At 42.0% G+C, this 12,072-nt stretch overlaps 1 protein-coding gene across 1 annotated transcript in view; it reads left to right on the top strand.

The window, feature by feature from the left end:
• Positions 1-12,072, top strand: part of Cntnap2 (contactin associated protein 2) — a 1,917,858-nt gene that overhangs the window by 1,682,958 nt on the left and 222,828 nt on the right. The window contains exon 17 of the mRNA XM_063250667.1: positions 2,415-2,633. Coding sequence (XP_063106737.1) covers positions 2,415-2,633 — 219 coding nt within the window. The remainder of the gene's footprint in view (positions 1-2,414; positions 2,634-12,072) is intronic.

A 12,072-nucleotide genomic window follows, 5' to 3' on the forward strand; every position in this document is an offset into this window, starting at 1 on the left:
AGACCAAGTGCAATCAGCCACAAACTGAACTTTAGAAGCTTTTAAAATACACTGGCTGTCTGCCTGGGAGATGGGATTTATCAAAGGTATGCCGCAACAATGTCAGGGCAACTGATATTGAATGAGGAAAAGGACCCCGTCCTTGCTCTCTCACACTGCGCCTGCAGCCCCTTCCTTAGGCAACCACAGAAGGGAAACCGGATATGCCGAGCTTGTAAATATTTCAGCAGTGTCTCAGTGGAAGCTCCATGGGGACGAAGTTGCTTGTAGAATTGTGTGACCTTGGATCCCTTTTGCTATACCCTTGGAGCAGCTGGCAGGAGTTCTGAGCTACAGCAGAACTCTGTCAACTTTCTTTCCTTCTCTAGAGCAAGATACTGTGCTAAGGAGACCATGTCAAGAGAAAAAAATAGGGATCCATTGTGATAAACACAGAGAAAAGTGTGGATGGTTTTTAATGACTGCTGGTGCCTAGAATTTCTCCAAATGTTGACAGTTTAAAGACTTGGGCAAGGATTCATCATAGCAGAAGGACAGCAGCAGGGAAAATTAGACCAGCATTTATCCTTTTGTGTTGAACTTTAGGGTTAAACTCAATTTATCCCTAAATTCTATTTCCCTGATGGCAGTTGATGCCTTTAAGACAAAACAATCTTTCCTACTTAGCCCAGACTCCCTTGTTCTCTTGCTCTTCTGACAACTTACATTTAAAACCGCATCTGCCAGGACACAGCACTGTGAGACAAAAGCAGATTTAATCTTAAACCAAGGCCACTTTTTCCCCCATCGACTGTCTCCAAACTGCCAAGAAAGATCATTCAGCTCATGGGTCACATTGTCACCCACCTGCATTCTGATCATAACTCCAAAACTCTTTGAGAGCAGTCACCATTTAACACTGCATGTTAAATCCTGTCCCAGTGACCCCTAGAAGTAGAGGCTCTGCAGATTTTTTCCTGGAGTGTGCATGGAATCACCACTGCTGTTAACATTAAAGTACTCTTCCTAATGACACAAAGGATCAAAATTCTTTAGCACAATTATGTTGATTAAATTGAGTTCTACGTCTAACATCCCTGTAGCTCAATAAAGTTAATGCAGCTTTCCGGGGGGTTCAACACAGAAGCAGGGAACACTGTAGCCCCTGCGAAAATCCTGCCCTGTGTGGCTTTTAAATTAGAAGTCTGATTGCTTGCAACACCATCTCAAAATGGTACCAGCCTGAAGAAACTGAATTTTCCATTAGCCCTGGAAAAAATGACAGATATTTAATTAAACTGCTTAGAGATTAGGTGGAAGGCTTATTGATGGATAGAGGGCTGGATATCTTTATAAGCAAAGTCAGGAAATTCACTGTTGTGCCACATCTTTAATGTTGAAAAGAATCCAGCAAGCCTGAGGGAGCTTAGGACGTGCTTGCTGCTTCAGCAGTAAGCTGCCCTCCTGCCAATCACAAGAAAAATACCCATTTAAAAAAACACGTTTGTAAAGCGCAGTGTGGTCACTGAGAAGCTGCACAGAAAACTGAAAATGTGAAATAAGAAAGCCACTTCTAACTAAAGTTGACAACGCAGCCACCGAATCCATTTTCCTATTGTTGGAGGGTGATTTATTGCAGAAGGAAGAAACTTGGAGGAGATCTCTGAAAACAAAAAATAGAATGATTTGTGGTCAGTGCTGGAGGGAAGGTTATGCAAAGGACCCAGAATCGCAGCTGGGGACCAACCAAGGTGTGCAACACACGATGTAAAAGGGATTGTGCTCTAAGAATGTCGTGCAACTTTCAAGACAGCTGCAAGTTGTCCAGAAAAGGTGTAGGTAACCTTCACTGTTTCAGCAACTCACATATTCCTAACTTTCAAAGCTAATGGACTGGATTTCTGTAAGTTCCTCCCAAAGCAGCAATTCTCTGCTCTACTTATTAACATTTCCCAGAGAACTTTGGGACACACCAGCACCTATTCCAGATGCAGTTAAAATCTCTGAAGCCAGATGTGTCAAAAATCTCTCACCAGAGACAATCACTACTCAAATAGGAGCCAAAGATCTCAAGCTCTGAAGCCTGGTTAACTCGGACTCAGATCCTGTGATCCACTAACTCACTGACCTAAGACATTCGGCTCTGGGTCTTAATTCATCAACTTCCCTTGACCACAGTTTCCCTCCTAAAGTGAATCAATGATGATAACTTCTTGGGAAGCTTCAAAAGATTAAGTAACATACTGGCACATAGACCCCCTTGTTTAGTGATGGTGATCAACAGGTTGGTGCTCTTCACATGCTTCCTCCATGTACCTTTGTAACTGAGACCTGGACAGACATTTTTCTAGTCCTGCTTTGTTTTTCCAGTTCACTGCTCTTTGGTGTCTGGGAGAACCATCCTCATCTGACTTTCACACTTTCTGTTTCTCCAGCTGCCACAGAAGTGTCCTTTTCATTTGATGTTGGAAACGGGCCAGTAGAGATCGTCGTGAGGTCACCCTCCCCTCTCAACGATGACCAGTGGCACCGGGTCACCGCAGAGCGGAATGTCAAGCAGGCCAGTCTCCAGGTGGACCGGCTGCCCCAGCAGATCCGCAAGGCCCCGACGGAAGGTCACACACGCCTAGAACTCTACAGCCAGCTGTTTGTGGGTGAGTGCTGCCAAGACTGTCTTAACTAACGTTGCATTGCTGAGATAAAATGCTCAATACTCACAGGTGAAAGGAAAGGTTTGTCGAGATGTCAGTCCGCAGTCAGATGGCTCCAGGGCAGGGCAGCATGGCAGAGGGCATCACAAGAGAAACATGGCAAGCGGGCAGGAGAACAAGCGGTGAAGCAAAGCAGTAGCAGCAATACTTCCTTTGTTTTTTAGACCATCTAGGCCACAGGCCTTGTGGGGGGTGCCGCCCACACCCAGGATGGGGCTCCTGTCTTCGTTAAACCCATTTAACCACACCAGAGGTACACTAATTCTCATCAGTGAACTAAGTTAGTGCCACACAGCCTTAATCCCAGAATCACATCCTTCACCCACATTCACACATTCTAGATCCAACCACCCTCCTCCAAAAGCCCCACCTGTGGCAGCATTAAGCTTTGGGGGGACATCTGTATACATCCATAACAGGCAATCCTGACTTCCCTCTGTTGGTTTTAAGAATCTTCACAATGTAACAAAATAAAAAAAGACTATGGAAGCTTTCGATAAAGATCTTTCCCAAAGTAAATGCCTGTACCTCTTGTTATCTCCTCCAAGAGAGAAAGCAACAAGGAAAATACCCAGGAGAGTAAGACTTGGCTCCACATCCATTTCTCTGGGGCACAGGGTCCTCAGCTACAAAGCTAACGTGTAAGGTGGAACATCTCTCAGAACTCTGATGTCTGCAGCTTTATATCTATGGCTTTAAAATATGACAAATTATTGGACATTCGGGACACTTATAAGTGTGAGGAAGGAAGGAAACCAGAGAAGAAGGAAAGAAGGGAAGGAAAAAGCTCTCTAAATTCAACTTTGCTTAAAGTGATCAGGGGATTGGAGAGAAAATGAGCTATGTTCAGATTTATCTGAAATGCTAAATAAAAATTCATTCCTTTCTCTGCCCATCTTCAAGCTGCTAGGCAGAGAAAGACTTAGATTTCTCTTAACATAGTGTCCCTGTACAGAGGAAAGAAGTCAACAACAAGAAGACATTTAAAGACAGCAAAAAATGCTGCAGTAGAATCTCATCCAGTCTCACGCTAGTCTTCATCAATACCTTTGCTGTTGATATATTCCAGATGAACTTAAAAATATTTCAAAACAGTACATGTTCCCATGGCCAGTTGAGTCTTTAATTTTGCTTTCCAGAATATTGGTGTTTTAGGAAATAAGCAACTTTTTCTTATTGAATGAAAATGAAGTAATTTTGAACGGCTTTGTGGGATGCACCACATAGAACACCCCACTGGATTTTTTGGGAGGGGTCATTGGTCAATCAGTCAACTGTGGTCTCCCACCCAGCAAACTGAGTGATGCTTTGCTGTTCATATTCATAACACCTACCACCTGTACCCAGTCCTAGGATGCAGCCCACCAAGCATTTGCTACTGTTGGCAAGGGCCAGAGTTAGCATATGGTTTCCCTTGGTTGTATTTGTATGCTTGAAAAACATTAGAAAATCACAAAAAGAACTCCTAAACTAAGTAGTCACTCTTTTCATGTGATGTGTACAAGGTACAGAACAACAGTGAGCTTTGAAAAGGTAGACTGATTTGTTAAAAAGCCCCATCAGCCAGGGACCGTGACAGAATTGAAGTTTGGAAATAAAATAGTCCCCAACCTCATTGGGAACCCAGCACTTTCTAAATCTTTCCCTCTACTCATAGATCTCAAAATTACATGTATAGTAATACCTTGGTTTGTGAAGGTTTCTGTTCACAAACAATTTGGTTCCAGAACAGAAGCATTTGCAAAATTTTGCTTCCATTTATGAACTCAGTATCAGCTGACAAACACAACTGCAGGCATCTTCCAAAGAATTATGGAACAAACTCAGTATATGAACCAAGGTACCACTGTAATTTTTCACACATAATTTTTAATCACTTAAACATCCATTGATGTTTAAGTGATTAAACATCCCATTGATTCTTTATAAACCAGTGAATAAATGTCTCATCTTCAGTATATCTCACCCAGGTTATCTACAGCAAGTTTTTTCCTAAATTCAGCTTATCCCACCCTCCCGCTGAGTCTATTCTACTGGTTTTTCATCATAACAGCTAACTCTTCATGGCTAGAGTCACTGTTTTCCTGACTTTGCTGCTGGACACGGAGGTCCAAATTTAATTTTAGCCCTTTCTGCCACTCACTATCATTGTCTTGAAGAATACTAGAGAGATAGTGAGGTTGTAAAACAAAGAGTTAGGAGGAGTATTTATTATGATCTTGGAAGGGCTATTGATCCAATTAAAGAAAATGACCCAAGAATAATGTATTTTTTAAAGAAAGCACAGAGCTGAAGTCAAATTCTACGAACCAATGAAATTAAATGTCTGGGCATAAAAAGAATGTTTCAGGAGGAAGAATGAAGAGAAATGGAGGCACAAATAAAGGAGAATTAGGAGAGGGTGATGTCACAGAGCAGAAGGTTTTATGGAAAAGGTAACAGCAACTAACATCGTGTGCTATGATCTAAAAATAAAAAGCTAGAGAAAATGTTCTTTGGATTTAGTAATTGTGAAACCATTCTCAGAAAGACAAGTTTCTAAACAGCAAGCTGACATGATGATTGGTCATAGTTTCCATTTTCTGGTCTCTGGTTACCCTCACAGTGGACGGGATGAGTATGCCCAGGATAGAAGCTTGTTGAGCCAACCTGAGAAATACTTTTCTGCAGAAGTCCACTCCAGAAGAATCAGACAGGAGCGTGATTTCCAAGCTTAAAAAAGAAAGTTGACACCTGAAACCAATTATCCCAAACTATTCTTTAAGGTTATGGGCAATTGGAGTATTGGTCTCAGTTCAACCCTAACAAAATCATTTGTTGATCAAGCACTTCCTTTTCCCTTCTCTCAGCATCTTTTCTCATTTTAGGACCAGCAGAAGAGTTCCTCAGAACTTCTTCCATTAGATATTTATAATTACATGTTCAATAATGGTTGAACAAGACCTGGGTTGCCACACATGCAATGTTTCCGCTGGGCTGTATGCTCACAAGAAATGAGGTTTTTTAAGTAGAATAAAACCAAACAAAATGAAACCGAATAAAGCCAATCAAAACAAAACAATGAAAGCAATCCAAGACTTCAAAACAAGATAGCAGGAAATCATCAATGGCTACCATAATGCTTGTTGTTATCTTCAAAATAGCTACCTATACCATCAGACATAACAAAATCAAAAGAACAGAATAAAAACCAATCAAAACAAAACAATGAAAACTATACAGGACTTCAAAACACGATAATAGGAAATTAACAATGGCTACCACCTTACATTTTTAGATGTTACCTCCCTTTTCACTTTCATAATATCTATTGTACATTTTGGTTCCCACTAACTCCTTCAGTTTTTATACTAGGGAGACAGCACAATGTTCACTCATGTGAATCTGAACCATTTCATCCTTGAGCATGATCTCAAGTTGCATCCATTTACTTACAAGAGCCTTGAAATGATCTTTCTTTCTAGCTAAGTACCTTTCCAGTGTATAAAAATACCATAGCTTTCTTCTCCACTCTGTGATTGATGGGTAAGTTACCCCTGCTGTTTTCTGGGTCCTTGTTGCATAGAACAATGTCCTCACTCCTCCAACACTTAGTTCATGAATTTCTTTTCAAGTCAAATGTGTTTCTTTCACACATATTAATACAGCATATTGAGGGATCATGTCTCCTGATCCACTCTGCCTGTGTTTCTTTTTATTGGTGAATTGAGGCCATCTGCATTAATATTATGACCAACATGCACTGATTCGTCTCTGCTACGTTATTCTCTTATCATTGGCTGCCCACTTTTCCCCTTTGTTCAGTTGCTTTCCCTGATTGGCAATCCTCCTCTGCTGCTGTTCTTAGAACCATGGTCATCTTCATTTCCTCTAGAATATTCTTCAGCACTCTTTGTAGGGCTAGTTCATTAATTCATTCAATTGTTTTTTTTTCACAGAAGTATCTTATGTCTCCATTAATTTTGAAAGATAGCTTTTCAGGATACATCAATCTGGGTTGGAACTTGTTTTCTTTCAGGACTTGAAATACTTCACTCCAAGCTTTTCTTGATTCGATGGTTTCTATTGAGAAGTGTGTCATGATTCTGATGGGTTTTCCTTTATAGGTCTGTTTCTTTTCTCTAATATCCTTTAATGTTTTATTCTTGTTTTGAATTTCTGAGATCTTGATTATTATATGTTTGGGTGTAGATTTAATTTGCTTATGGCTATTTGTAGTTTTGTATGCCTCACTTATCTGTATGTCAGGTCATTTTCCCACACTTGAGAAGTTCTATACTATTTCTTCTATAAATAGTCTTTTTATGTCATTTGTGTTGACTTCTGATTTTTGTTGCTGATATCTATCAGTCCTAAATTATTTTTCTATGCATCATCTTGCAGCTGTTGGATTGTTATTTTCTGGGTCCTTGCTGTTTTTAAGAGACCATTCTTTTCACGATTGCTAGCTGAAATCCTGTCTTCAAGGTCTGAAAGTCTATCTTCAGTTTCTTTCTAGCAGTTTTTCCAGAATTCAGTGGAGTTTTTAATTTCCTGGATATCTCTTTGAATCTCCTCATGCATTCCAGTTCTTCCCTATATCATTCATTCAACGTTCTCTCATTTTCCTATGCTCCTCTTTTTTAATCTTTGTGTTCTTAGATATGCTCAACAATTTTTTCATTGTTTTTCATTTCTTCTTTTACCCAAGATAGTATTTCTCATATGATTTCTTTTACAGCCTCATGAAGTTGTTTCTTTACTTCAGTTGCTATCCTTTCAGAAATTTCAGGTATTTGACTTCCAATTTCTTCCATGTCCATGTCTCCAGGACTTGTTCTGTGTGGGATGGAGTCTAAGATTGCCTTTTGTTCTTTCACCTTGACATCTGGGTTCCTCCAGTGAAATTGGTCATAGGTTTTCCAGGTGTTTCCCACATTGGATGCCTATTTGTGGTGTAGGGGAATGTTCCAGGTACCTGGGTTTCTCTGACTGAGGTTCACAGGGAAGCAGTGTTGTGAGGCAGGCTTCTCTAGACACATAGCTACAATGAGACTCCCCAGTGGTGCCAGCAATGAGGGGGAGTGGTTGGATGGTTCTCCCTGCCCATGCTGGCTATAAGTCCTCAATGGTGGCCAGTGGGCTCATGGAGAGAGGGGCTGACTGGTATTCCCAGCCCACACTGCCATAAGTAGAGTTGTTGAAAACCACAGAGAAATGGATCACTTCTGAGCTCTCCAGAAATGAATTTTGGATCTCACCTCTGTCCCTTGCCAATTTGGAGACCAATGATAAACTCCTTAATATTTCTTAATATTTCCATGTCTCAGGATTAAATGAGCAGTTCCATAAAAATCACTCAGTGGAGGACTTGACCTAGAGTCTTTACTCCTCAAGAACTTTGCTTACCTCCTTCAGTGGTCACAGAGCAGTAAAGGAAAAAGCATCATGCAGGTGTCATTGTTAGAAGCTGAGGCAGGTGGCAGAGGTAGCCAAGGGCTGCATTTAGGGTTCTAAATAAGGAAGGGTTTGACATAACTTAAAAATGAGATGGAAAATAGTTCTCAGTTCTACCACAGATAGGATCCTTGGCAGGGTCACCTCTACTCATGAAGATGACCCACGGTAACAAGGTCAATCCCCCATCTCTACCTTCAAAGTGACTAAAAAAAAAACACAGAAGACATAGTTCTCTAAGATGCCATTAGATGCTCATCCAAAAGGGCCAACACCCAGGCTAATTTCCAGAGCCACTGGGAAGTCATCAGATTCCAACCATGATACTGATCTAATAGAAAAGTAACAAACACATTTAAAAATCAAAAATGAAACAAAAAGGAAAAGTGCTTGCTGGTATTTTGGATCAACAATGATCCAAAACGAGGGACTAGCATATGCCAAGCTCCCTGGATGGCCTGGCACAGGCACTTACACCTCATGATGATCTGACCCTCAATCAGGTGAGTGCCAGACCTGAGATCCCTAGGGCAGCATGGGCAAGGTTTCTCAGGAGGCAGAGACACAAATGTGCTCACAGTCATTATCTAAGCAGCAACAATGCCAGGCTGGCCTGAGAATAAGCCCTCTGGCTCAGAGATGTACAGAGAGCCTGGAATCCTGGCCACTGGAACAGCCAATGAGATGGAAGATATCTGTCGGGCCCTAGCCAGAAGGAATCTCCTCTGCCATCACAGGGGTCACACAAGTGTGAGCTGAAGAAGACAGCAGAGCAATCTTGGGAAGGCCAGGCTGAGTAGGAGTCAACTTTTAGCTTGTTGGACACAGGCCAGAGCATGGGACACTGTTTGGCAGTCCTTTAAGGAAGTCTGAGATCCAAAGACCACTTAATGAAGATGTCCAGCTTCCAGTGGCTTCTGAAAAGCAAGGTTAGCAAATGACAAAGGTCCAGCTCAACTCACTCGACTCTGACTGCTTCTGAAATCTTTGGTGGCTGAAGAAGACATCTCTTCTGGGCAGCATGGAGCACCAAGGAGCTGAAAGGTCATTCTCAGTCCTTCAGGTTCCTCTATGGTAGGTGAGGACCTGACTGGAGATTCAATGGGAGAAATGCTGTCTTCATGCTGACTCAGAGACTAAGGAGCCAGGAAGCTCTTCTTCTTCTAGCAGTCTATCTGTCTGTTTAGGAGTCCAGATCTTTTTGGCCTGGTAGCTACCAGTTTTTAGTATAATCAAAGTTTCTTAAATGGTCATAGAAGCAAATAAAGAATAGAGTGCTAGTCTATGGGATAAGCTTGGATGGCAACCCCAGAAAAGGGCCCAAATTCTTCCAACTCAATAATTTGGTTTGTTTGGTCAGCTGGTCCTTAAACCCTTGGCATTTCAAAGTCACCATTGGATAACTTCTGTGCCATCTGAAATGCCAAGTGGCTGGCAGAGCGGAGAAAGTCAACACCAGTGTCTAGGGGAAAAAACTGGAATTCTAGGCATGAAATGTTCCCAAACCTGTGGGAATATATATATATATATATATATATATATATATATATATATACATTCCAAATTTCAAAGATTGTATATATAAAAAATGTGTGCTCACACCCATTTTCTACAAGCCTGACTCAGCTGCACTGCAGGAGTGCTGGCTAAGCAATCCAAGGTGACATCTCAAGGTCAATGCATCACCTGCTTGACTGCTTTTAATATACACAGAAACCTTGTGAAGCAAACACAGATAGCATTGAGAATTCCTGCTTCATTTATACTGGAAAGGAACTGAAGCTACAGATTAGCTAATTCACAAAAGGTCATGCCTCCGTGTAAGAGCCAAGAAAAAATTAGATCCCAGGCAGTCTGATTGGAAAGATGGAACCTTTCCTGTTCCTCTGGTCAAAGTAACAATCACACTGGGTAGATGTAACAGGCCGGAAGAGTTCACACAGGGTGACTGCAGCAGGGAACAGAGACCAGAACTCAGCCCCGGCTTCACTGCCCTCCAGCCAACCTTGGGAGAGTCGTTTTTATTGCTGATTTTTCATTGTATTAAAGTATAAGTCGGAAAGGTTCTGTTTTGTTTTATTTTGTTTTGTTTTTGTATTGGGGATTGGACTCTTTACATGGAGCAACTTCCCCAGCACTTTTTATTTTTTATTCGAAGACAAGATCTTGCTAAATTGCCCATGCTGAAGTCAAACTTGGGGTCAACCCACTAGCCTCACCTCCTGCATAACTGGAATTGCAGGTGTGTGCAGGAAAGATTTTAAGAGCTGGAATAAGAGTGTTTACTCAAAGAGAAAGCACAACTTTTTGCATCTTCAGGAGAGGAGAAGTTGGGGGAGTGAGTCAAGGCCCATGGGATTTCCGTTCCCACCTTGCCTTGGAGACTGGGAAATAAGCACTATCTCCCCTGATGTTCACATCTCAAAGATCTGGATTCGGGGTCCCAGTCCAAGACATTCCTGGGTTATAAAACTCTCCTCAAAAGGCTTTTAAAAATACTTACATCTCAAAGGGTCAGAGAATTCACAATTAGTATAAGGTTCCTAACGTAAATATTGAAATAGAAGTCAGAGATCTAAGGTCAGGAAAAAGTCTATCTAAAACTTGGCCAAACTGAGAGGAATGTTTGGAAATGATCTTGCTTAGTCTGTGTGAGAGTCCCTGCTTTGCGATGACAACTGAGGTCACCAGAGACATTTAGGAAAGTGTGGTAAGCTGCAGGCTTACTATAAGGTGGTAGCTGCAGGCTGTTCAGAAAGCTCCCGACAATGCACAGAAGAATCCACCACAGCCAAAATGCACACCCACTTGCAGGGAAGCTGCTTTTTGTTAAGAGCCTGTAGTAGAACAATGCAGCAGACCTCCTGGGTAGAGGTCAGGCCACACAGTCAGGCCTGGCAGCGGTTTGAGGATTATAATGTATCAGGAGCAAAGATCAAGGCTAGTAGTGGCTCACTGTCAGACGCACACAGACAGGTTAGCAAGATGTTTGCATGCAAAGCCACTCTTCTCCACAATCAGACTCGACTTGGGAGTCTACGACATGGAAAGAAATCTTCTCTTGCTCATTCACAAGCACTCTCTCCCCTCCTCCTTTCCTCCATTTTTCTTTTGTTCTTTCCCTTTCTTCCGTCTTTCCTTTCTTCCATCTTTCCTTGTATCCCTTCATCCTTACCTCCCTTCCTTCTTTGTAGCTTTTATGAGGAAAAACCTTCAGGAAGTGATGTAGGAGAAATCTAACTTCTACCTGTTAGATGTCACGTGTGCAGGGTTCATGGCTGCACAACAAATGAAGTTGTGAACCAAAGGAAGAAGCTAGAAGGGTTTCACTGGAAATCAGGAGAGAATGGTTCCTGGATTTCCAGGCAGCATCACCAGTGAAATGGCCACTGAGGCCCTTTGTGCTCTGACTACATGTTAATTTCTATCTAACTTAGCTGCCTATAATAAAAGATTGTCAGAGCCAACATGGGCCTCAAGTCTACGCATTTTTCTCTTCTTCTTCCCATGACCCTCAGCAGTCTTCCACACAGGCCCTTGAAATCCTTCCCATAGATCCCAAAACAGGATACTTCCTGCTTTTCCCGTCTCACTGCTGCTACTTTGGTTTCTCCCACGTTCACCTCCTCTACTCAATCACAAAATGTTAGTGTGCGCTGAGCCTTCCTGCCTTCGCGCCTTGTCCTGGATACTATTCTCCGCTCCCACCTCTGTTTTCAGTACCATTTATGTAGTAGTTACTCTTAAATCCACATCTGCATGGCTCACTTTTCTCCTGACATCTCACAATAAGCATGGCAGGATGGAATTCTTGGCACCTCCATGAGTGGGTTCCTCCACCAACCTCCTCCATCCATCTCAGCAAATGATGTGATCACCATCCATTTGTGTTCAAGGCCAAACTTTGGAGTTACCCTTGATTTCTCTGTTTCCTTTCTTTCTTCTC

The sequence above is a fragment of the Cavia porcellus genome, unplaced genomic scaffold, assembly GCF_034190915.1.
Source record: "Cavia porcellus strain 051 isolate PalLab524CR breed Dunkin Hartley unplaced genomic scaffold, mCavPor4.1 scaffold_6, whole genome shotgun sequence".
NCBI lineage: Eukaryota > Metazoa > Chordata > Mammalia > Rodentia > Caviidae > Cavia > Cavia porcellus.